Source organism: Staurois parvus, unplaced genomic scaffold, assembly GCF_062004578.1.
Source record: "Staurois parvus isolate SC_StPar_1 unplaced genomic scaffold, SC_StPar_1.0 ptg000151l, whole genome shotgun sequence".
Classification (NCBI taxonomy): Eukaryota; Metazoa; Chordata; class Amphibia; order Anura; family Ranidae; genus Staurois; species Staurois parvus.
Genome location: NW_028317947.1, coordinates 23,807,952 through 23,835,772, shown reverse-complemented (window position 1 = coordinate 23,835,772; position 27,821 = coordinate 23,807,952). Strand labels below are relative to the sequence as shown.

Below are 27,821 nucleotides of genomic sequence, written 5' to 3'. Positions count from 1 at the left end.
TTATATCTGATTCTCTGTATTTGAGAGGCAACAAGAAGCCTGCAGTGGGCATGTCTAGGAATTCTTCTCCTGGATCACAAAGGGGATCCCAGATCACCAGAAACCAAATATGTGTGGCCTTAAGGACAAGTCAGACTTGGTATGTCATCATTGCTATATGTGGAATTACTGAGTCACACAAAGCATACATGTTGTCTACATCTCGCTGATGGCTGGTCAAGCGTAATAAAACAATCACCTCTTCAGCTGTCCCAGAAGGATGAGGTTGGGTGCTGTCCCAGTTAGGGTGGCGGTCCCCCCGATACTGGCAGAATATGGAATGGATATAAGGAACGCCTTCCAAATTCTGTTTTGGTATTCCCGTTCTTTCTCCATGTCGTTGCGTATGTCAATCGATATCTCCACTTTCTCAGGCAGCTCTTTTCTGTAAAGGGTTAACGTGTAAAGCCACATAATTTCTCATCGTAAAAGCAGGATAAACAAATTTTTTTCACCATAATAAACTGAACCTATTGCTTCCCATGGGCATAGCACAGATTCACTTTAACCCCTTCACGCCGGCGCCTCCCGGCCCTTTAAGGGTTTCAGAAGCCAGGAGTCATGTGACCACCGTGACGCGACGTCACGGCATCACATGATCGGGAAAGGTCCCGAACGAAAGAGGAGATCGGGACCTTTCCATGAGTACCGGACATGTGTGCTGGTACCATATTGCCACTTTATTTGGTGGCAGTTTTTGTTTGTTCTTTTTCTTTCTTTTCTTTTTTTATATGTTTATTTATATATATATATATACAGTGGGACAAAAAAGTATTTAGTCAGCCACCAATTGTGCAAGTTCTCCCACTTAAAGAGATGAGAGAGGCCTGTAATTGGCATCATAGGTAGACCTCAACTATGAGAGACAAAATGAGAAAAAAAAATCCAGACAATCACATTGGCTGATTTGGAAAGAATTTATTTGCAAATTATGGTGGAAAATAAGTATTTGGTCACCTACAAACAAGCAAGATTTCTGGCTCTCACAGACCTGTAAGAGGCTCCTCTATCCTGCACTCATTACCTGTATCAATGGCACCTGTTTGAACTTGTTATCAGTATAAAAGACACCTGTCCACAACCTCAAACAGTCACACTCCAAACTCCACTATGGTGAAGACCAAAGAGCTGTCGAAGGACAACAGAAACAAAATTGTAGACCTGCACCAGGCTGGGAAGACTGAATCTGCAATAGGCAAGCAGCTTGGTGCGAACAAATCAACTGTGGGAGCAATAATTAGAAAATAGAAGACATACAAGACCACTGATAATCTCCCTCGATCTGGAGCTCCACGCAAAATCTCACCCCGTGGGGTCAAAATGATCACAAGAACGGTGAGCAAAAATCCTGGGACCACACGGGGGGACCTAGTGAATGACCTGCAGAGAGCTGGGACCAACGTAAAAAAGGCTACCATCAGTAACACGCTACACCGCCAGGGACTCAGATCCTGCAGTGCCAGACGTGTCCCCCTGCTTAAGCCAGTACATGTCTGGGCCCGTCTGAAGTTTGCTAGAGAGCATTTGGATGATCCAGAAGAAGACTGGGAGAATGTCATATGGTCAGATGAAACCAAAATAGAACTGTTTGGTAGAAACACAACTCGTCGTGTTTGGAGGAGAGAGAATGCTGAGTTGCATCCAAAAAACACCATACCTACTGTGAAGCATGGGGGTGCTTTGGGGCTGTTTCTCCGCAAAGGGACCAGGACGACTGATCCATGTACAGGACAGAATGAATGGGGCCATGTATCATGAGATTTTGAGTGCAAACCTCCTTCCATCAGCAAGGGCATTGAAGATGAAACGTGACTGGGTCTTCCAACATGACAATGATCCCAAACATACCGCCCGGGCAATGAAGGAGTGGCTTCGTAAGAAGCATTTCAAGGTCCTGGAGTGGCCTAGCCAGTCTCCAGATCTCAACCCCATAGAAAACCTTTGGAGGGAGTTGAAATCCATGTTGCGCAGCGACAGCCCCAAAACATGACTGCTCTAGAGGAGATCTGCATGGAGGAATGGGCCAACATACCAGCAACAGTGTGTGCCAACCTAGTGAAGACTTACAGGAAATGTCTGACCCTCTGTCATTGCCAACAAAGGATATATAACAAAGTATTGAGATGAACTTTTCATATTGACCAAATACTTATTTTCCACCATAATTTGCAAATAAATTCTTTCCCAATCAGCCAATGTGATTGTCTGGATTTGTTTTCTCATTTTGTCTCTCATAGTTGAGGTCTACCCATGATGCCAATTACAGGCCTCTCTCATCTTTTTAAGCGGGAGAACTTGCACAATTGGTGGCTGACTAAATACTTTTTTGCCCCACTGTATATATATATATACACATTTGTTATTAAATTTTTTTTATTTAATTTAAGTGTAGTTGAGGGCAGAGTGCGCTGTTTATGGTATTTCCATTCACTTTACACATTGTTTAATTAGTTTAAAAATAGCGGCTCCAATAATAATTTACATTTGAACTGTCACGTTAATGTGGCGCAATGTTGTAAGCTATTTGATGGATTGATCTATATTATAGACATCGTCTTCATATATATATATATATATATATATACAGTTGTGACCAAAATTATTCAACCCCCAATGCTGTAAAGGGGTTTAGGGACTATAGTGTACATTTGGAATTGTATTCAGAATCAAATCCTACAAGGACGTTGTAACTACCCAAATGCAACTAAAATGACATCAATTGTTTATGTAATACAGTAGTAAATGGTTCTTATGTGGTTTCTTCATTGCCACAATTATTCAACCCCTTAAAGACTACCACTCTGAAGAACAGAGGTTCATACAGGTGCTTTCCATCAGGTATTGAAAACACCTGTGGATGTCACCGAGCAGCAATCAAGCATAATAAGCACCAATTAGGCAGCTTTAAAATGACTGTGATACTCAGCTCCTTCTAGACATTTACTGGTGTGGTTACAAACATGGTGAAGGCAAGAGAATGGTCCAGGAAGACAAGAGAAGAGGTGATTTCTCTTCACAGGAAGGGCAATGGCTATAAGAAGATTGCAAAGATGTTAAACATACCAAGAGACACCTTAGGAAGCATCATTCGCAAATTCAAGGCAAAGGGCACTGTTGAAACGCTACCTGGTCGTGGCAGAAAGAAGATGCTGACTTCGACTGCTGTGCGCTACCTGAAGCGTAGAGTGGAGAGAAGTCCCCGTGTGACTGCTGAGGAACTGAGAAAAGATTTGTCAGATGTGGGTACAGAAGTTTCAGCCCAGACAATAAGACGCACACTGCGTAATGAAGGCCTCCGTGCCAGAACTCCCAGGCGTACCCCCTTGCTGTCTCCAAAGAATAAGAAGAGTCGACTGCAGTATGCCAAAAGCCATGTGGACAAACCACAAAAGTTGTGGGATAGTGTTCTGTGGACTGATGAAACAAAATTAGAACTGTTTGGGCCCATGGATCAACGCTATGTTTGGAGGAGGAAGAACAAGGCCTATGATGAAAAGAACACCTTGCCTACTGTGAAGCATGGTGGAGGGTCAATCATGCTTTGGGGCTGTTTTGCTTCTGCAGGTACAGGGAAGCTTCAGCGTGTGCAAGGTACCATGAATTCTCTTCAGTACCAGGAGATATTGGATGGAAACGTGATGCAGTCCGTCACACACCTGAGGCTTGGGAGACGTTGGACCTTTCAACAGGACAATGATCCCAAGCATACCTCCAAGTCCACTAGAGCATGGTTGCAGAGGAAAGGCTGGAACATTTTGGAGTGGCCATCGCAGTCACCAGACTTAAATCCGATTGAGAACCTCTGGTGGGACTTAAAGAAAGCAGTTGCAGTGCGCAAGCCTAAGAATGTGACTGAACTGGAGGCCTTTGCCCATGAAGAATGGGCGAAGATACCCGTAGATCGCTGCAAGACACTTGTGTCAAGCTATGCTTCACGTTTAAAAGCTGTTATAACTGTAAAAGGATGCTGTACTAAGTACTAAGATTGAATGTCACTTGGGGGTTGAATAAAACTGATAATGCTGTGAGCACAGAAAAGACATTTGTGGTTATTTCATTATAACTGTTATGTTATATTTGTCTGACCTACAAGTGCCTCTTTAATGTAAATGTAAGCAAGATGACTGAATGATCAAAAGCAATGTCAAACTGGCCAAAACACTCAATTTCAGTGGGGGTTGAATAATTTTGGTCACAACTGTATATAATTTAAAATATTTTTTTCATGATCATAAAATATTTTATACATTTGATTTTTCAGTCCTTATAATAAATAAGGTATATACGAAGCCACTAGGCATTTCTTTCAAATAGTTCCATTTCACAGGTCTAGCTGACCCCATCCTTTTACCTTTCCAACACATTGTTGTGTAATCTCTATAGGACTGCAGTACAAACACCTCCTGACTGTCCTACAAAGGACTGAGCCTCTTACCTATTGATTACATAAGCCCTTCCCTGTATTAAACACCCATTGGAGGCTGATAAGTGCCCTATCTCAGTTTGTTCAGTCACTTTGCCACCCCACCTCTGTTAGTAAAAGATATATTCTGATCTCTATGTGACTATTTGCCATGGTGGTCAGAGGTGTGCAGAGGAGGAATTTCCTTCATTTAAACTTATCTGATTAGACAGAATTTTCCATTTCTACTCAATTTTCTTTAATGCTCTTTTTTTCTCCATCTCTCTCTAGTTGAACTTAAGCCAACTTATCTTTACTTTTGGATAGGGTGGGGAATAGTAAAAAAGTTCTGGGAGGTTTTGATTTATGTCTGTCACTCCATCGAGGAGGTGTTGCCTCACTTCATGTCCCTGTGACACCCATAAATGAAATGGAGAGTACAGTTGTCACCAAAAGAGGAAGTCTCCACTGAAACATAGCCAGGAGTGCTAATCCTTGCCCATGCTTCCCTATTGCATAGAAGTGTCACTCCATCAAGGAGGTGTTACCTCACTTCCTGTACTTGTGACACCCATAAATGAAATGGAGAGTACAGTTGTCACCAAGAGAGGAAGTCTCCGCTGAAACATAGCCAGGAGTGCTAATCCTAGCCCATGCTTCCCTATTGCATACAAGTGGTAGATTACTAGGCGTACTATCAAACCGGAGCACATGAAGGTTTCTAATAGAGTTGGGCTTGATGTTCAAGCCGAATGTAAGTTCGACTCGAACATTGGCCATTCATGTGTTCGGTTAACGCACGAATGGTAAGGGCTTTCGGCGGGCTCTTCACTCACCATGCCCCACAATGTACTGCACCCTGACAGTGCATAGTGATTGGCCAAAGCAAAGCACCTGACCACAGGCCAATCACAGCTCATGATGATGTCACAAGGGGACGGGTTCACCCGGTTGATGTCACCCTTATATATTTAAGAACTATCAGGCTGGTGCAGCTGTCATACAGCAGGAGACAGCGTCGAGAGCGGAGCATTTTTTCCTTTTCTTTTTTCGGGTCATCGGTGGTTGACATTGGATCTATTTAATTTTTAAAATGTTTGTTTTTAATAAAGGACTTGTCAAAGACGGTCTCCTGTAATTTTTTTGCACTACACTTTTTTTTTGTGAATGAGTAGCGGTACCTTATACCCATACTCATTTACATAGGGGGGCAGGGATCTGCCCCCAGATTCCGATAAGCCCCTTGCCTGAAGACCCCCACAACTGTGGCCGGTGGTAATGGAGGTCTGCGGGCACCTTGTCCCCATCAACATGGGGACAAGGAGCTTTGGGGGGGAGCCCCCTGCCCCAAAGCACCCCCAATGTGGAGGGCATGTGACCTGATATGGTTCAGGAGGGCTCGCTTGTCCCCCCCTTTCCTGACCTGCTTGGATAAGGGTCTGGTATGGATTTGGGGGGACCCCACGCCATTTTTTTTAAATTTTGATGTGGGGGTTCACCTCAAAATTAATACCAGACTCAAAAGGCTTGGTATGAATGGAGGTGGGAACCCCATGCTATTTTTTTTAAATTTTGATTTGTGGGTTCCCCTCAAAATTGATACCAGACTCGAAACGCTTGGTATGGATGGAGGGGGGAACCCCACTCCATTTTTTTGTTAATTTTTTAATTTCCGGCAATTCTTTTTCTATTAAAGAATGTATTAAAATACAGCATGACTTAATAATATAACTCCCGCAGTAATTTAGTAGCTGTGCAGTATCTTACCACTTACTCGGGTGTGGTAAGATACCACTTAGTGAATTGTCCTGGTTCAAAGTTCACGGTCGAACTTTCATTAGGTTCGATTGTTCGACCGCAAACCAAACAGGGGGTTGTTCAGCCCATCACTAGTTTCTAAATGTCTGAACACAAAACAAACTTACTCCTCCATGCAGGTAAGCAGCTGCAGTTCTGTCGACACAGGATGTAATCCTTTTTCTTGCAAAGAAGCTAAAAGACAGATGAATGTGTTCATTAGAGCTGCAGTTTTTCTTTTGAGAACAAAAATTAACCTTTAAAAAAAAACAAATCTCTTTACAAACCATATTTTAAAAAATAAAATCAGAATCAGGATGTCCACAACAAAGTATACTGCAAAGTCTGTGACTGGATAAGGAATGAGTAGCAGGACACCAATCAGGTCACCACTCTTCTCTCCCTTCATTTAATAGTTTCACAGACAGTGCTGCATCTGTGAACAGAGCTTTCATTGGCTGTGAGTGCTATCTTCTCCCTCTCCCAGTGTGAGTGCTGCTTTATATAACAGAAGGATAATATAAAGATAGTTTTAGGTACTTTGCTAGCAACCAGAATAAAAAAAGCATCTGGATTAGATGTCTGAATGGAATCTCCGACCTTTTTTTTTTCCTTTTTATTATTTTAGCTCCCTGAGCCTCAGGCACATGAGCATGCTTGTTTGATGGAAAGGTTTTTTTATGCTATAATTCCAGTGTCTCCTCTACCCTGTCTAACTATGAGAATCCACCCAGACAAGCATGTGATCAGATACTACACTGGAGCAGTACAATACATGACACCAACATATTGAGTAGGGATGGTACATTGTGCTCTTACAATACCTGGGGATGAGGACTAGGGATAGTATAGACCTACAGCAGATGGAAATACGGGGCAATAGACAGACGCAGAGCTATCATGTATTCTCCTGCTCTGTCTTGGTAGACGTTTAATATTTAATCTATTCTCTGATCTGTCTAATAATGATGGACTTTTAACCCCCCCTGTCCTTAATGCAGACAAAACTGTACAACTAGGTCATGACAGGCAACATCATTGTTTCTTTTAGAAAGAATATATAGTTTTTGGATATACTGTAGTTCTTTATTATTCTCAGGACTAACATATATTGCATATATTTCATATTCACGATAGGAACCAGCAGTTCTAGACACCTTTTCAAATGTTTACCAGGCTAATTTTAGCTATTATGTTTAACCGCTTCCCGACCGCCCTATAGTAGAAATACTGCTACGGGGCGGCACGGGTGTGCAAAATCACGTATATATACGTGGGCGGCACAGTGGCTAAATGGTTAGCACTTCCACCTGGCAGTACTCGGGTCATTGGTTCAAATCCCAACCACGGCATCACCTGCCTGGAGTTTGCACGTTCTGCCTGTGCCTGCGTGGGTTTCCTCTGGGTACTCCGGTTTCCTCCTACATTCCAAAGACATGCTGGTAGGTTAATTGGTTCCTGTCTAAATTGGCCCTAGTATGTGTATGTATGAATGTAAGTTAGGGACCTTAGATTGTACACCCCATGAGGGTTAGGGACTGATGTGAACATACAATATATATGTAAAGTGCTGCATAAATTGACGGCGCTATATAAGTACCTGAAATAAATTAAATGAATAAATATATACGTGATTTTGCATTTCTGGGTAGGGGACCGCGGCTGTCAATCACCGGGTCCCGGCCGGTAATTACTCACCAGCGCCCAGTGATTTCCGACGATCACCGACGGGGAGGAGGACTGTTTTGCTTACTACCAGTCCTCCTCCCTTTCAGCTCGGGCACACTGCTGTGGATGGCTGTGCACAGCACAGCCATCCACAGCAGTGTGATTACAGTGAATCACGCACATCCCGCCCCCTAGTAAAACACTCCCTGCACACAGTTAACCCTTTGATCGCCCCTCATGTTAACCCCTTCCTGCCCAGTGCCATTACTACAGTGTCAGTGCTTTTTTTTTAGCAATGATCACTGTATTGGTGTCACTGGGGATGTCAGTGACACCAAGCCAGTTCTCCCCAGTGTCAGAATTCCCGCCGCAGTCCCACTACAAGTCACTGATCACCGCCATTACTAGTAAAAATGAAAAAAAAAATCCCACCATTTGTAAATGCCATAACTTTAACATAAACCAATTAATATACACGTATCGATATTTTTTTTTCAGTACAGACATGTAGCAGAATACATTTTGGTTTAAATTTTTATGAAATTAGATTTTTTAAATTTTTTTATTGGACATGTTTAATAGCAAAAAGTCAACACAATTGTCAGCCTTTTTTTTTTATAGTGCCAAAAATAAAAAACGCACAGGCGTTCAAATACCACTGAAAGAAAGCTCTATTTGTGAGAAAAAAAGGATGGAAATTTCATTTGGGTGCAGTGTTGCATGACCGCGCAATTGTCAGTTAAAGTAACGCAGCGCAGTAATGCAAAAAATGGCCTGGTCAGGAAGGGAGGTAAATCCTCAGCGGGGTAAGTGGTTAAAGCACTTAGTACCTGAAGCTCAGATTACACACTCAGCTGAATAAGTTAGGGGATGACTCATACTCCACAGATCTGTAATGTTTCAGTTGGAGAGACGCTGCCCTAAAGCAGAGTGTCAGATGTGCTTTTTCTTTGGAAAACCTATGAATCTCTTTCACATCTGTATCCTAAGTCTATCCTGTAATAAATGTTTACATGGAATAAAGATACCAATAAAAACTACAAAGGCCTCAGGCACATAGATGTCTAGAGGCATAAAATCCCCAGCACTTTCCTACACCCAGGGAGTCGCAGGTGCCACATACAGTCGCCTATACAAGTGAGTACGAAGCCGCATTGGAATGTCAATGGTTTCTGCATTTACCTGCGCATTTGTGTACAAATTTTTCTTAAACCCAAAGATGATGCAGAGATGTTTACACTAAAACCTAGAAATATAGAAAACAGTCACCCCAAACCAAAAAGTTGACTTTTTATGGTCAGCTCGTGCTGTAAGGCCACTATATTGGGTTTGCTGGAACAAGAACATTTCTGCCAAACTTCAAGATGGTCCTCAACATCTCAAAAAGATTGTGTCAACCTGAATTTGAGCTACTGAGTTGTGTAAATTACAAGCTTTTAGAGGGGGGCAGCAGCTAAGATTAGCCTGGTAAATAGGAAAAGGAGCCTTAGTCCCTGCCTGTTGCAGCAAGCAGGACTTCCTTAGTACTGATAATAAATAAAAACTATGTAAACAAACTGTACACTCCCATAAAGTAAAGATGGACTCCAATAGGGACCTCTCCATGAAGAACCATGGTCACCCATGTGTGCCAGTTTGAATTACCTGGGTTATGCTCATTGCCCTTCTTCCCTTTTTCTTCATTAAACTTTTCTCCAAAGAGGCTCTTCAGGATGGCGTTGGCTATGGGAAGCATCATGGCGGTAGAGGCAGTGTTACTTAACCACATGGACAGGAAAGCGGTGGTCATCATCATCCCCAGTATGAGTCTGCAATATTAAAAAAAAAAAAAAAGGTGTCTAGGGAGGAGGATAAGTAGAGGCCAGTCAGATGCTGCGGAAAATGCTAAATTATGGGGAGCGGTGAAATGGATAGATGTACTAGACTCCATGTATCGCCCATAGCGGTCAATCAAATGTGTCCCTTCCTTCTCCCCATGCAGTGTTGGACAGTACCAGTAGGAATGTGTAAGGAGAAGCCCGTAGTACAAAAATTCATCTCACATAAAGGACTTTCTGAACGTTTAATAGTTAAGAGCCAATGCGTTTCAGGAGAAAATGCCCCCCCCCCCCTTTTTTCAGAGCTTGAGCAGTTGATGTTTACAGTGTTGTCAGGAACCATTAGTCTTCATCAAGCCTTAACATGGGTCCCTAGGTGCATTCTGTTGTATTTTATAAACATCAACTGCGCAAGCCCTGAAAAGGAGAAAGACTTTTTTTCCCCCCCCAGAAACACATTGGGTGTATCTGGTGCTCTTAACTGTTAGATGTTTCAGAAAGTCCTTTAAGTGAGATGAAGTTTTGTACCAGGTGCTCCTCCGTACACATTCAAGAATCAACTGCCTGGCAAACGCTTCCTTGTGTCACTATCGGAGATATAGCAGCCTGGGACCACAACAGGGTCCACCCATACTAGACTTCAGTCACAAGTTTGCTTCGTTGAAGGAAAAATCCCTTTATGGTAGATCCATCAAAACCAATTTTTTCTTCGATCAGTCCAGCGCTATCACACACACACATCAGACATCTAACAAGCGCTATCACTCACACACATCAGACATCTAACAAGCGCTATCACACATCTAACAAGCGCTATCACACACACATCAGACATCTAACAAGCGCTATCACACACACACATCAGACATCTAACAAGCGCTATCACACACACACATCAGACATCTAACAAGCGCTATCACACATCAGACATCTAACAAGCGTTATCACACACACACATCAGACATCTAACAAGCGCTATCACACATCTAACAAGCGCTATCACACACACATCAGACATCTAACAAGCGCTATCACACACACACATCAGACATCTATGAAGCGCTATCACACACACACATCAGACATCTAACTAGCGCTATCACACACACACATCAGACATCTAACAAGCGCTATCACACACACATAAGACATCTAACTAGCGCTATCACACACACACATCAGACATCTAACAAGCGCTATCACACACATCAGACATCTAACAAGCGCTATCACACACACACATCAGACATCTAACAAGCGCTATCACACACACATCAGACATCTAACAAGCGCTATCACACACATCACACATCTAACAAGTGCTATCACACACACACATCAGACATCTAACAAGCGCTATCATACACATCAGACATCTAACAAGCGCTGTCACGCACACACATCAGACATCTAACAAGCGCTGTCACGCACACACATCAGACATCTAACAAGCGCTATCACACACACATATCAGACATCTAACAAGCGCTATCACACACACACCTGAGACATCTAACAAGTGCTATCACACACACACACACATCACACATCTAACAAGCGCTATCACACACACACATGAGACATCTAACAAGCGCTATCACACACACATCACACATCTAACAAGCGCTATCACACACACACATCACAAATCTAACAAGCACTATCACACACACACATCACACATCTAACAAGCGCTATCACACACACACATCAGACATCTTATTTGGCTGACTTTTTAAAGTTATTTCAACAAACCCCTACCGACTGAGTGAACGCAGACCGAAATTGGGTTACCAGTACAATATAGAGCACACAATAGTCAAAAAGAGAATAAATAAAAAAAATACAGTACCTGGCGGGCTGTACTCCCACTAACATGAGAACTTTGAGGGCAATCCGCCTGTGTAGATTCCACTCCTCGATAGCAGCAGCCATGAGCAATCCGCTAAGAAACAGGAAGTTTGTGTCCAAGAAGTACTGCGGGCAAACCTTGCTGGAGGGCAGGATGCCCATGAAAGGGAACAGCACTATTGGAAGCATGGCAGTAACTGCCAGAGGTAGAGCCTCCGTACACCAGTAGAAGGCCATCAGCAGGACCACAAATAGACATTTTCCTTCCTGCAACCAAAAAGAAAATTGGAACTCATTTATTTATGTACCTAACAGTTGCTAGTCTGTTCCCTGTATATTAGAATGAATGCCCACATATTGTAATGATTGCTTGTTTGTTGCCCATATATTGCCATGACTACCCATTTGTTGCCATGCATTTCCATGACTGAGCTGTGTTATCCATATACTGGGAAGAATATCTGCTTGTGTCCCATGAGTTATCCTAGTTGCCTGTTAGTTGCCCAAGTACTGTAATGGTTCCCTATTTGCCTGTGTGTTATTTATTTTTATAAGGAACATGTTGCATCTATAGGATCCATTATTAAAAGAATGGGCTCTTGTTATTATGTATTACCATGTCCTGACTGCCCATTTGTTGCCCACGTATTTTAGCAATTGCTAGCTTGTTGCTCATTTATTTGTCCACACACTGCTTGTTTATAACCTATATATTGCCATCAGCAGGACCACAAAGAGACATTTTCCTTCCTGCAACCATAAAGAAAACTGGAACTCATTTATTTATGTATCTAACAGTTGCTAGTCTGTTCCCCGTATATTAGAATGAATGCCCATTTTTTGCCCACATATTGTAATGATTGCTTGTTTGTTCCCCATATATTGCCATGACTACCCATTTGTTGCCCATGCATTTCCATGACTAAGCTTTGTTATCTATATATTGACAAGAATATCTGCCTGTGTCCCATGAGTTATCATAGTTGCCTGTTAGTTGCCCAAGTACTGTAATGATTCCCTATTTACCTATGTGTTATTTATTTTTATTAGGATTAAAGTGCAGCTATAGAATCCATTATTAAAAGAACGGGCTCTTGTTATTATATATTACCATGTCCTGACTGCCCATTTGTTACCCACATATATTAGCAGTTTCTAGTTTGGTGCCCATTGTACCAACTGCTTGTTTATAACCTATGTATTGCCATGACTGCCAATTTGTTGCCTATGTAATACCATGATTCTGCTTTGTTGCCCACGTACTGTCACTATTAGCTGTCTGTGCCCCATGTAAAATCCTAGTTGCCTAGTAATTGCTCAAGTTGTTATGATGCCCCATGCGTATATTACCACCATTGCTTAGGCTATTTGTATTATCAGAGTTGCCCATGTGATGCCCATATTTTGACACAACTGCCAGTGTGTTATCCACATGCTATGGCTGCCAGTGTGCCACAATTGCCAGTCTGACATGATTTTTATTTTGTTGCTCATGGATTGCCACACTTGCCTACTTGTTGCCCATGTATTGCCATATTTATTGCCCATGTATTGCCATATTAGCGGAGGCTTAGTCTCATATTGCTTTGACACCATGTGCTGCCTGTGTATTGGCACATTTGCATATATATTACTACGGTTTGATGTTATGATGAGTGTAGGAAGTCAACAATGTTTTGAGAACAGGAAGAAAAACATGACACCAGGATCCCCATTTTATGTCAATCTAGATGTCACAATTATTTCTCCTGACAGAGATTGTCCTCCAAGAGTTTTTATTGAATCCATTTAAGAAACGTTGCTATTGTGCCCATGCCCTGATTTAGGGGGATCTTTTATTCCCGGAAACACACTGGCTGCCATTTCTCTTCCTGCTGTCACATTGATATGAACAATAAAGGATAAAGAACTCTTGAGATAATTGTTTGCCACTATGTTCATTAATTTTATGGGGACTTTGTGGGGGACCCCCTGTTGTATGAGCAACTGGAGTCAATTTATCACGTTCTACTACCATCTCATATTTGATGGGAGAGAACTTTTCCTCCGGTTAAAAGTTTGTGGCAGCATCCTTCCCTGAACATGCAGTAATAGCTGTCAACTTACCAATGGCCATTGCTTTGGTGGCACTGCCGCCCACAACCTGATCACAGGAATTGCTGATCAGCTGCAACCTCTCACAGCCAGAATGTGAACAACGACAGCTACTTTTTATTTTGCATTCAAAGAAAGACTTTACTTTTCTAACACATAAAAGGACACATTATTCAGTTTAAAGGCCAGTTCCACCCACAACTGATATTTCACTTTTAGCTAGGCATCAGCTGGGTTGAATCACTTGCCAGCTTCTTATATCTCTCAGAGACTCCAGTGGCAAGATTTCTTTACTGTATTTCTTTCAGAAAGCCATAACTCAAGTGTTTGGGATTGTTTTTCTTATTTTCCTGCTGTGCCGCCATCACAGGAAGTGGGAATCTTTCCAATGGGGCAGTAAAAAGGACACTTTGAGTAGCAAAGGGGTCAAAGTTGGAACCTCCGTGAGTTTGTATTTGTCTGAGGGTGAAATCTCTCAATTAATGACTACAGCAGTAAGAACTCTTTTTTTTAAAGGTGATTACAACTCTACTTCAAGGCAGAACTCAGGGATAAGTCAATATTGTCTAAATACTGTAGAAGAGTCCTGTTATTCTTCACAAATCTTGGAAAGCTTTGTATATTTCTCCCAGACCTGTGCAGTAATCCAGCATGAAACTGTGCTCTGTAATAAAGACCGGTCACTGCTGCTCTCTGCCCTTGTGCTGGGTGAGTGGTCTGGTCTCCGCCCCTTCCTGTAGTAGGTGGAGCCTGCTGCGCCCCTCCCCAGCTCTGCTTTTGCACAGGCTATGTTCAGCACAGTGATGGTATCACTGCTACTTTTGCAAATCAATAATTGGGTTTGCAAAGGCATTTGGTGCGCTCAAGATTGTGGCTATTAAGTATTATATGTAAATTTATATTTTTGTGTCTGGAGTTAAGCTTTAATTACAGAGTAATAGACCCATGTCCTGAAATGTGGGGTCTTGTGAGCTACTATGGTGTATATTAGACTATTTAAAATAATACTAATGCTGAATTTCCCCTGATGAAGCCATGTGACCCGGTGGCGTAACGCGTAGGGGAGGGGCTCTGACGTCATGACGCTTGAAGCAACATACAGCAAGTATTTAACAAGAAAGGAAAAACTTTACTGTGGAATCATATTTTAACATTACAATGCAGATTTAACTTGTAATACATGTGAGTGCACTACTATACTTAATACATTATGTTTTAAAAAAGGATAAGGCACTATATGTGTTATTATATTCCATGGCCATTACACCTATGGAGGAAAATTCCTAAGAAAGCAAGGAGACCCCCTAGTGGGAAGAGGGATACTCCTGTCCATCTATTCGGCTCCAGGAAAATCTATAAGGAAGCAAGGAGACCCCCTAGTGGGAAGAGGGATAGTCCCGTCCATCTATTTGGCTCTAGGAAAATCTATAAGGAAGCAAGGAGACCCCCTAGTGGGAAGAGGGATACTCCTGTCCATCTATTCGGCTCCAGGAAAATCTATAAGGAAGCAAGGAGACCCCCTAGTGGGAAGAGGGATACTCCCGTCCATCTATTCGGCTCCAGGAAAATCTATAAGGAAGCAAGGAGACCCCCTAGTGGGAAGAGGGATACTCCCGTCCATCTATTCGGCTCCAGGAAAATCTATAAGGAAGCAAGGAGACCCCCTAGTAGGAAGAGGGATACTCCCATCCATCTATTCGGCTCCAGGAAAATCTATAAGGAAGCAAGGAGACCCCCTGCTAGAAAGAGGGAACACTATGTTCATCCATCCATCCCAGGGATAGAGGAATCATCCCATCCATTTACCATTCAGCCCCATTAAAGGGACACAAGTCTTTTATGACCTCACTTAACAGTTTGGTCATACACACCAGGTGAGAGCACAACCGATCAAGGTGTACAAATTTTTCTTATGATTGGTGAACTGCACAGCTTATAATTTTGTATCGTAGCACTGGAAGAAGTATCAAAAACAAGGATTTTATAAGGACATGTTTCCAGCAATAATATAATTGCAGAGATATCTTTATGCACATTTGTAAAGCTGAATTGTTATTTATTTACACATTTTTTTTCAATTGGTAGTGGAACGCGACACTATTTCTTATTTTTAATGGACCCATGTCCATTCCCAATCCACATTCCCCATCCCCTTCTCTTCTACTGCCATAAACACACTTTTCTTTTCTTTTTTTTCAGTCTCTTTGTTAAACATGTCATGCTCGTCAAGTTTTGTTACTTAGCCATATTCTGTCCTTTGCATTGTAAGCCTTTTCTCCACTGATTATTACTTACAAGGCTTCTTATAAAGTTATAAAGCTTCAAAATGTTCCTATAACCCATGTTACTAATGTTCCTTTAATCCCTATAGAGAGTGAACAGCTGAACTAATAAAGGATGTGACCTTCACAACCTGTCCATTCTGTAAACAGGATCGTAAGGAAAAACGATTTTTTAAAAAAAGGACGATTAGGAAGAGGTAGCGAAAAAGTTCAGAAAGGGGAAAAACAAATACCTTTGTGCACATATCTAAATCCTGATTGTGGCCATGTCTGGTGACTATCTGAATGTGCATATGTAATGACTGGCTTAGAAAACAATTGGGTAGTTGATTAGATAGGTGAAAGTGTTTGTTTGGTCAGTTACTGTTAGATTAGGACAGACAATATCCAATTTTACTTGAAGAGAGAACAACTACTGATGGTGGGCCTAGGTGTCTTTTGTCCATTAGGCACCTATACATGGCAAAGCAACAGGTTCACTTTAAAGTGATCCCAGCAGCTGCTTATATTTACCTTCTTTTTGCTCCACCGCTGTATACCCATTCTTTGTCTTGATCGCTACTGCACTCCAAAAATGATGCTGTGATCCACCGCTTCCTATTTTCTCAGCTCCATTTTAGCCAAAAAAGAAGCCAAGGAGTGAGGACATATGATGAACTTTGTGTCCATGACCCTGTTGAACTGATAAGTGATAGACAGGACCTTGTGAGGGTCTTGGGTTGCTCAACTCTCAGAGGTACTGGTCAAAGTGCTGGTACCCGATATTGGTAGCTTCTGTGCATGAGTGATGAGGAATGTCTTGAATGAAGAATACATAGGAACAAAGAAGGGGGAGCTTATCCCTCAAAACACACTAGCTGCTATCAAGCACCAATAAGGTCTGCAACTGAACCTTTACTGTGTCTTTAAGTCTTCACTAAAAGTTCTTCTCATTGCACACACACAGAATATGAGAAGGCCAGCCATAGGTGACCATTATAGGTGACCATTATAGGTCTGGTTGCTATTTTGATGCCCCTTAGATTTTGCTTAAAGTGGTTTAAAATCATACTGAGATAAAACCAAGAGAGAAAGCCCAAAATATTTTCCTTTCTTGGAGACAGTACTGCTCCTGTACCCATCAGTACATCACCATAAGCCTAGGTATTTGGTCATGTGATCTCTTTTGAAAGAAGATATCCAAGTTCAGACTGACCTTACCCTTCAGCTGATATCAGGTAAAAAAAGGCTTAAGCTTGTGTCCCTGTGACCAGCACTAGAGGAAGCCTGAAGCAGTATTTCTCCATAAACACCATTAAGGTCAAAGTGATAGGCTTTCTTGGTAGGGAAAGAAGGCCCCTAACTGATATACATACACTTTAACTGCACTACTCTGTTTTCATTATCCCCAGGAGGGCTAAGGAAATATCTGGTTCTTTAATGTACAGAGGATCATGTGACTTCCCCTTTCTTCCAGCCTCAGGCCTGGACAGCCAATCACCAGACAATGAGAAGGTCAGAAACCCTGTGCAACAGTCCACCACAGGGCCTACAGAGGGCCAATCACCAGACCATGGAAAGGTCAGAAACCCTGTGGAACAGTCTACCACAGGGCCTACAGAGGGTCAATCAGCAGACCATGGAAAGGTCAGAAACCCTGTGCAACAGTCCACCACAGGGCCTACAGAGCGCCAATCACCAGACCATGGAAAGGTCAGAAACCCTGTGCAACAGTCCACCACAGGGCTTACAGAGGGCCAATCACCAGACCATGGAAATGTCAGAAACCCTGTGCAACAGTCCACCACAGGGCCTACAGAGGGCCAATCACCAGATCATGGAAAGGTCAGAAACCCTGTGGAACAGTCCACCACAGGGCCTACAGAGGGCCAATCACCAGACCATGAAAAGATCAGAAACACTGTGCAACAGTCCACCACAGGGCCTACAGAGGGCCAATCACCAGACCATGGAAAGGTCAGAAACCCTGTGCAACAGTCCACCACAGGGCCTACAGAGGGCCAATCACCAGACCTTGAAAAGTCAGAAACCCTGTGCAACAGTCCACCACAGGGCCTACAGAGGGTTAAGACTCCCACAGGCATAAGGAGTGACATGGGAGCATGGCAAAGATTAGTCTAAGTGAATAGGAGGAAAAAGGACCGACTTTTTTTAAACCAACATTCTATATATAGCCCAGTTTTAAAACTCTTTGATTTGCTCTCTCTGAAGCACTGCATGTAATATTGACACTCCTCACCTGAACCAATTAATCCCCCATGTAGTGGAAATTTACAAAAAAGAAAAATGTATAATCTCCTTTAAGGCCCTGCTTATTAACACATGGATTATAGCAGATTAGGTGATTTGCATTATAGAAACATTTCACTGATTCAGGAAGAAAGAAAATGAGCCGACCAAAGTGGACCACTTTATAAAGAGTTAAAACTCATTTGAAGCAACGTGTCTGCCAAAGTACGGTAGTTATTTATGGCTGTGGCATACACAACGGGGCATTGTTTGTTGATAAATTCCTCTGCCGTAGAAAATGAGGACAATAAATAAGGCCTAATGAAGACAGGGGTGGAGGTCTATTAGTGGATGGAAGTCTATCATTTGGGAGACTTGGGAACCAGGTCACAGCCAAGAAGGATTGGTAAACTGGAGGTGAGGTTTGGAATAGTATGTAGAGAACCCTAATCCAATTTTGGGTCCCTCTGTTGTCATTACATATTACAGAGTTCTCATGTTTGGAGTCCCAGAACAATGGCATATCAATATTTTTAGATCCAGAATGCTAGCTCATTGATATAATAATAGGCTAAATTAACCAGAGGAGGACATTTTTCACTTTGCCAAGAACGTGTCTCTATTTTGAACACCCAATCATGCACGAAGTAATACCGCTTTGCTGTTCTAACTGGAAAATTTCCTCCTTTAGGAAATCAGTCCCAGAATACATGAGATCCAGAACACTTTGGCCTTGTCAAAGTTGAGGTTCTAGCAAAATTGCACTTGAAGAAATAGACTGAGATGTGTCGATCTAGAACCAAGGTGGATTGACACTTGGGAACAAGACAGAGATGTATCAAACTAGCGCAAAGAAAGACTAACACTTGGGGAACTAGATTGAGATATGTCAATCTAGAGCAAAGATGAACAAACATTGGGGGAACTAGACTGCGATGTGTCAATCTAGGATAAAGACGGACAAACACTTTGGAAGATAGACTTAGTTTGTCTTTGTTCTAGATTGTTAGATGTGTCACTTAAGGAACTAGACTGAGCAGTGTCAATCTAGAACAAAGATGGACTGACACTTGGGAAACTAGACGAAGATTTACTGATCTAGAACAAAGGTGGATTGACACTTGGGGAACTAGATGGAGGTGTATTGATCTAGAACAAAGATGGACTGACAGGGGAACTAGACTAAGAGGTGTCAATGTAGAACAAAGAAGGACTAACACTTGGAGAAATTAACTGAGGTGTATTGATCTAGAACTAAGACAGACTAACATTAGGGGAACTAGATTGAGATGTGTCAATATAGAGCAAAGACAGATAAACATTAGGGGAACTAGACTGCGATGTGTCAATCTAGGACAAAGACGGACAAACACTTTGGAAACTAGACTTAGATGTGTCAATCTAGAACAAAGACAAACTAATACTTAAGGAACTAGACTGAGAGCTGTCAATCTAGAACAAAGATGGAATGACCCTTGGGGAACTAGACAGAGATTTATTGATGTACTGATCTAGAACAAAGATGAACTGAAAGGGGAACTAGACTGAGAGGTGTCTATCTAGAACAAAGAAGGACTAACACTTGGGGAACTGAACTAAGATGTGTCAATCTAGAATTAACATGAACTAACACTTAGGAAACTAGACTGAGATGTGTCGATCTAGAACAAAAACAGACTGATTCTTGGGGAACTAGGCTGAAATGTGTCAATGTACTCTGACACTTGGGGTCTCAGAATCATGGCATTGATATTTGCGTTAGCAGCACAGAGGCCTCCTTGAAACACTAAGAAGTGCAATGCAGACCAATAGCACTCTTGACCCTGGGGCCCAAAAAAACTGACACCCTGCCAGGAGTGGACTGACAATTTTGAAACTCGGGCACTGCCCGAGGGCCCAGGGTCAGTAGGGGGCCCCATGAGATGCCCCTGGTACCTTTTTCATAGGCTTTTTTGAGTTTGGGCAAGGACACAGGGGCCCCATGATCCCCTATTGCCCGGGGGCCCTATGAGTTGTCAGTCCGCCCTTGCACCCTGCTAATTGGGACATATTGTGCATTTAACAACATGGCAGGCATACTGGCATGTAGTATTGTGAAGAGGTGATGCACTGCTGGGAAGAAGAAGCTATTCCACCATGTCTAAGGTGTGTGTAGTTGTATTAGTGGACCAATAACTCAGTTGGGCACTGTCAGGTCACAGGCCATATGAGTCTACTACGACTAATGGGACACTAGACACAATGAATACGGGCACTGTGCTTGGGATCAGCCAAGACTCTGCTTCTTCTTTTCTCTCTGGATAATTCTCTCACCTTGGGGGGTGGGGGGAATCCTGGTACTTCTAGACTCCAAAATATCAATGTAATCTAATACTGCTCTACTATGGTACCCCATTGTACTTCATCAGGTCTATGGATGGATCATACATGTTTATCCATTAGTAATGAGGACAAAGTTATGTAGATATCAGAGGCGGACTGACAACTCATGGGGCCCCCGGGCAATAAGAGATCATGGGGCCCCTATGTCCTTGCTCACACTCAAACCAGACCCAAAAAAGCCTATGAAAGGTACTAGGGGCATCTCATGGGGCCCCCTACTGACCCCGGGCCAAATCATTGTCAACCAGGGTTCCTCCTGAGGTTGCTGGGGGTTCCTTGAGCTGATTACTTGACCTCTCATTGAATGGTTATTGATCTCTAATTTTATGGGCCTACATAGTTCTAATATCATTTGGCAGAACCAGTTGTAGGGCACCAATAATCTTTTCAGTCTGTAATGCTGGCCATACATTAGAACGTTTGCGAACATTCGTACAAATAAATAGATAGACAGATAGATAGACCGTAGGCATTTAGATATTGGATAGTCCAGGTGGACGACATGGTCATGTGGGCTGACCTGGTCCATGTTTGTGGTTCTCATACAATCACTCTATATTGTACCCACCTCTAGGTGAATCCATCACCATGAAATGCTACATATGGTGGGCATGGGTCACCTTCAGCCATGACAAAAGATTTGGTTGCCCCATCTGCCTGGCTATTTTAGGGAAACCCAAAGACAAGAGCTATACGGGTTGAGCTGGCCACTTACTGCCAGTCCAGCAAACATGCCCTCTACCTGAATGCATTGTGTGACCTCTGACAGGCTAAACTGTGTTGGGTGGATCTCTTATCTATGATGGACAGTTCCTCATGGTTCCCCGAGATAAAGTCGGTAAGGTCAGCAGTTTGTGCTCCACACTTACAAAATATCATTTCTTCTTATTTAAAGACCTTCTATAAGGAAAGTAGTCCACCAGTCAGGTCTTCCAACCACCATCTCATACATAGCCTTAGACCCAACTAGATGAACATTTGTTCTAATATTCGGGAAGACAGTGAGGCCAGGTATGCAACTGTTTTAGCAATCACCATTGAATTCTGCAATCTCTGTCCATGATTTTCTACCAGGGGGGAGTGCAAAAACTTTTTGCAATCATGGGGCTTCAGGTTGAAAACAGTGAGGAAGAACAGAGGCCTCTACAAGAGGGAAAAATGTATTGAGGTCCCTGATTCTCTACCATGGCCCTAGTCTATAGGAAACCCATCATTCATGCCTGTGTAGAAAATAGTCAGCAAGCTATACTGGAGATTTCAAGTATATATGTAGACCTGCCATTACATCAACATGAGAGCAAAATATTTTGTCTACAGAGAGTCTTGTGACTTCTCTATGTAGTGTTTCTACCTTTGCACTACACTGAGAGATAGAGGTAGGCAGCACAGTGGCTAAATGGTTAGCACAGAAAGATATTGGGCAGCACAGTGGCTACATGGTTAGCACTTCTGCCTGGCAGTACTAGGGTCCTTGGTTCAAATCCCTTCCACTGCACCACCTGCCTGGAGTTTGCATGTTCTCCCTGTGTCTGCGTGGGTTTCCTCTGGGTACTCCGTTTTTTTTCGCACACTCAGAAGACATGCTGGTAGGTTAATTGGTTCCTATCTAAATTGGCCCTAGTATGTGTATGTATGAATGTGAGTTAGGGACCTTAGATTGTACACCCCTTGAGGGTTAGGGACTGATGTGAATGTACAATATACAGGGTCGTTGCCACCACTAGGCGCTTAGGGTGCACTGCTGTGTAGGGTGCAGCCATGGCCACTGGATTGGTGCTCAGGAGATTGAGGGGATTCCTGATAGAAGGGGGGATTGGAGGGAAATTTGTGCTAGGAGAGGAGATTTTGGGGATTTGTGTTAGGAGAGAGGATAGGGAGGATTTGTGCTAGGAGGGGGGATTGTGCTAAGAGGGGGGATTGGGAGGGGTTGTGCCTGGAGGAGGGATTTGTACTAAGAGGGGGGATTGGGAGGGGTTGTGCTAGGAGGAGGGATTTGTACTAAGAGGGGGTATTGAGAGGGGTTGTGCTAGGAGGGGGATTTGGGTGGGGAGGAAAGATTTTTGCTAGGAAGGGTAACTTGGAGGGGGTTGTGCTAGGAGGAGGGATTTAGGGAGATTTGTGCTAGGAGTTGAGATTGGGGGTGATTTATGCTTGGAGGGAGGATTTGGGGGAGATGATTTGTGCTAGGGTGGAAAATTTGAGGGGAAAGAGGATGTGTGCTAGGAGGGGTGAAATAGAACTACAGGTGAAGTTTTACTTTTTTTTGGAAGGTGCGAGTAGCTGGTCTTGCCTAGGACACAAAGTAGTCTAGCACTGACCTGACAATATATATATATACATGTAAAGCACTGCGTAAATTGACGGCGCTATGTAATAAATAAAAAATAGGTAGGTGATCATAGGCATGCGCACAGGGTGTGCCGGATGTGCCTAATCACATTGTGCCGGTTAGATTTTGCCTGCTGCCCGGTACATATTAATCACTGTGTCCATTCCTAACTGAAGTATAATAAGCTGTGTTTACTATGCTACGGTTTGTGAATGAACAGGAAGCCGCTCAGCACAGAACACTGACCATTCATTCACTGTCTAGTCCAGCTGAGGCTGCAGAGAAAGGGACATACATGCATGTGTGTTTGAGCTTTAGGGTGCACACCCCAATGCAATAGGCTGCACGTACCTATGTAGGTGATTATTGCTGACCTCCTCCTTCCTTAGCTAGGGGCGCATGTGTATCCTACCTGCATCGCCATTGGCGGCCTCAACTGTCAATCGCCGGGTCCTAGACGATGATTCCCTGCTGGCACCCAGCGATCGGCTGAGTATCACTGATGGGAGAGAGACCTGTATGTGAGCAATACAGATCTCTCCCCTGTCAGCTCCTGCACACTGCTTTGTATGGCTCTGCATAGCACAGCCATACAAAGCAGTGTGCTTACAGTGAAACACACACAGCACACAGTTAACCCTTTGATCACCCCAGATGTTAACCCCTTCCTGCCCAGTGCCATTAGTACAGTGTCAGTGCTTTTTATCAGACTGATCACTGCATTGGTGTCGCTGGGTATGTCAGTGACATCAAGTCAGTTCCCCCCCAGTGTCAGAATGCCCACCGTAGTCCCGCTATTGCCAGGCGATCGCCGCAACTACTAGTATTAAACAAAAAAAATTTCAGTATCTATACCGACATTTGTAGACACTATAACGTTCACGTAAACCAATTAATTTAAAACGGATTGGGATTTTTTTTAGCAAAGACATGGAGCAGAATACATTTTGGCCTAAATTTATGATGACATTTGATTTTTTGTAATTTTTTACTGGACATGTTTAATAGCTAAAAATGTCCAAAATAGTTTTTTTCTCACAATTGTCGGGTTTTTTTTTGTTTATAGCGCAAAAAATAAAAACCGCACAGGCGATCAAATACCACTGAAAGAAAGCTCTATTTGTGGGGAAAAAAGGACGTAAATTTAATTTGGGTGCAGCGTTGCATGACCGCGCAATTGTCAGTTAAAGTAACGTAGTGCCGTAATGCAAATAAAATCGCCTGGTCAGGAAAGGGGGGGGAAATCCTCTGGGGGGCAAGTGGTTAAATTGTACGTCCAGCAAAAACTTTTTTTTAGCTATTAATTGAGTGGGAAAGGATTGGAACCCCTGTCAGGTTCTACTATTATCCAGAGCTCCATTAGAGAGATTAACCCTCACTTCCTGTCCCGGTGACAACGGTTTCACCAGACAGGAAGTGAGGGAAGATCTGCAATAGTGACACTGATAGGAATACAAATGTGACAGGTATCCTACCCTTCCCTTACCCTACTAAAGAAAGCATTTTCATTTCCATCTGCATTCCTTTACCTCCAGTCAGATGAAAGCCTGGTCAGCGGGACATTAAAGTGACATTAAATCCAAAAGCAAAAATGTATTATATAGCAGCCGACCAATTCTTACATAGGATGGCTGCATTAGTTTCCCTTTTAGATCATCTGATGGTCCAGTCAGTAAGTTATTTTAGTAAAACCTTTATCTCAAAAGGGAAAAAAAGCTGTTTGCTGTAACTGCTTATAACGTGTGCGCTGCCGTTTGGCTTCAATTTGTTATTGTATGTAAATCTGCTAGTACATCTAACACTCCCCTCCCCCCAGACTGACAATGCTGCTGTCTAAATGTGCCCCCTGTGCTCCTTCATCCAGAGTGGGGGTGCTTTAATACAGGGGTTGTGTTACCGGCCAGATCATCAGGTGAAAATAAAGGGGGGGAAAAGCCTCAAAAAAGAAAACTAATGCAGTCACCACATCTAAGGATTGGTAAGCTGCAATATATTACAATTTGGGTTTTAATATTGCTTTAAGGGCTCAATTACACTAGAGGCAGTGAAATGCGTTTTTAAACACACATGCAAGAAAAACAAATGTATTTCAATAGGTCTAGTTACACCACTGCGGTAAAATAAACAAAATACAGTACATTTTTACCCCCCCCCCCTTTAAGCTGCAAAGGCAGGGATCAGGATGTTCAAAAGCGCCACCACCGAGAATAACTTATTCAAGCAAATAGGGCAATGCGGTAAAGGAGGTTGCACAAGGTTGAACCGCAAATAGGGCCATGCGGTAAAGGAGGTTGCACAAGGTTGAACCGCAAATAGGGCCATGCGGTAAAGGAGGTCGCACAAGGTTGAACCGCAAATAGGGCCATGCGGTAAAGGAGGTCGCACAAGGTTGAACCGCAAATAGGGCCATGCGGTAAAGGAGGTCGCACAAGGTTGAACCGCAAATAGGGCCATGCGGTAAAGGAGTTCGCACAAGGTTGAACCGCAAATAGGGCCATGCGGTAAAGGAGGTCGCACAAGGTTGAACCGCATTTGTAGCATTTAAAAACATACGGCTGGGCTACATTTTTAAACCCCCCCCTTAAGCTGCAAAGGCAGGGATCAGGATGTTCAAAAGCGCCACCATTGAGCATCACTAATTCAAGCAAATGGGGCCATGCGGTAAAGGAGGTCGCACAAGGTTGAAGCGCAAATAGGGTCATGCGGTAAAGGAGGTTGCACAAGGTTGAAGCGCATTTGTAGCATTTACGGGGTGAAAACAGGAGGTGAGGAGGTATCATATCCCCTCCATTTCCTCTATCAAACACCTCTGAAAAGTGATCTGAGCGCAGATCGCTTATCAGAGGCACAGCAATGTAGCCACACATCTAAACGTAGCCTCAAGGATGTTAAAAATCAGAATCTCATCTGTGCAATGATCAGAATTGAAGGACTTGGCAAAGGACCATGGCAGCAACCCAATGGAAGCGACACCACGGCAGCGCACATGGGAGCGACACCACGGCAGCGCACATGGGAGCGACACCACGGCAGCAACACCATGGAAGCGACACCACTGCAACGCACATGGGAGCTACACCATGGCAGCGCACATGGGAGCGACACCACGGCAGCACACATGGAAGCGACACCACGGCAGCAACACCATGGAAGCGACACCACTGCAAAGCACATGGGAGCGACACCACGGCAGCGCACATGGAAGGGACACCACGGCAGCGCACATGGGAGCGACACCACGGCAGCGCACATGGGAGCGACACCACGGCAGCGCACACGGGAGAGACACCAGGGCAGCGCACACGGGAGCGACACCACGGCAGCGCACACGGGAGCGACACCACGGCAGCGCACACGGGAGCGACACCACGGCAGCGCACACGAGAGCGACACCACGGCAGCGCACACGGGAGCGACACCACGGCAGCGCACACGGGAGCGACACCACGGCAGCGCACACGAGAGCGACACCACGGCAGCGCACACGAGAGCGACACCACGGCAGCGCACACGGGAGAGACACCACGGCAGCGCACACGGGAGCGACACCACGGCAGCGCACACGGGAGTGACACCACGGCAGCGCACACAGGAGCGACACCACGGCAGCGCACACGGAAGCGACACCATGGCAGCACACATGGAAGCGACACCATGGCAGCGACACCACGGCAGCAACACCATGGAAGTGACACCATGGCAGCGACACCACAGCAGCGACACCATGAAAGCGCACACGAAAGTGACACCATGACAGCGACACCACAGCAGAGACACCATGGAAGTGCACAAGAAAGTGACACCACGGCAGTGATATGGGGCAACCCTACAACTTCCCAACCCAAGAGCACTCACATGTGTTCAAAAATCGCACAAGAATGCATTTTTAAAGCGATTGCAAGCGTTGGACCTGCGGCAGCCGGGAAAACGTTTATCTTCTCTTCTGTCAAAGTTTTAAAAAAAAGAAAAAATGTGCCTAGTAAGTGGTGGATCTTACCTGCGGAGGCAGAGAGAAGAAGATGGGGGACAGGATGAGCGGCGTGGCGATCAGGACGATAAACCTCTTAATGCACCAGATCTTCTTGACCAGAGTGACCAGGACAGACATAGTGAGGACAGGAGGAGGACTGGAGACAGCCTGGGCTCAGCTGCTGGTTATATCAGCCTGGACCACAGCTACTCCACCAAGTCACTTTGTACTGCAAACAACACACCCCCTACCAGGAGCTCCGCCCACCGGGCCATTAACATACAACCAGACGCTGGTTTTCAGAAACTGATTTCTAAGAAGGACTGATCCTTCAAGTTTGGAATATATTCACATTTTTTGTATTGCAAGAATTAAGTTCCCTAACAGCAGAGGGACTGGTATGAGTAGTCACAGGACGGAAGAAAATCCAAAGTTCACATTTAGGGCTCATTCACACGGGCAGAAAAAAAAAAGCACTATAGTCATCAATGAGCGCTGCGTGTAGTCACGTAGGAAAAAAGTACAACGGTACAAATGTACACGCATGACCAGGAGTATGGGCATGGATGTCATACAGGATCCTGCAGTCCGGTAATGATTGTTCAGTCGTGCAGAAAATACACATCTAAACGCAGACTGTACTGTACCTAATGAGAATCGTTTTGCAGCGAGAGCCCCAATAACCGCCTGATGGAAGTCTTCCTGTCCAATGGTGTCGCTAATTTACCACTCATGTCTAAAGTTTGCACATTTCTTCATTACATGTGCAGGCGATGTGTTCTGTGTGTCCCTTGCCGCTGCTCGTCTCACTGTGGGACTGTTAGACAGGGTTTGTTCAACTGAAAATGATAGACTCCATGCAGTCTTTAATGGTGAGTAATACCCACAATGTTCCTGGTAGCCAGAGACTATGTGATTGATGCCTAGGCTTTCATTGCCGTGCTCCTGGTATTCACAAAGC

General features: G+C 43.8%; 1 protein-coding gene across 1 annotated transcript in view; it reads right to left on the bottom strand.

The window, feature by feature from the left end:
- Positions 1–27,038, bottom strand: part of SLC13A3 (solute carrier family 13 member 3) — a 44,558-nt gene extending 17,520 nt beyond the window's left edge. Inside the window, exons 1-5 of the mRNA XM_089674681.1 lie at positions 26,888–27,038; positions 11,576–11,841; positions 9,551–9,714; positions 6,367–6,433; positions 239–424 (exon numbers count right to left, since the gene is read on the bottom strand). Coding sequence (XP_089530807.1) covers positions 239–424; positions 6,367–6,433; positions 9,551–9,714; positions 11,576–11,841; positions 26,888–26,998 — 794 coding nt within the window. The 5' untranslated portion in view covers positions 26,999–27,038. The remainder of the gene's footprint in view (positions 1–238; positions 425–6,366; positions 6,434–9,550; positions 9,715–11,575; positions 11,842–26,887) is intronic.
- Positions 27,039–27,821: the final 783 nt, after the last annotated feature.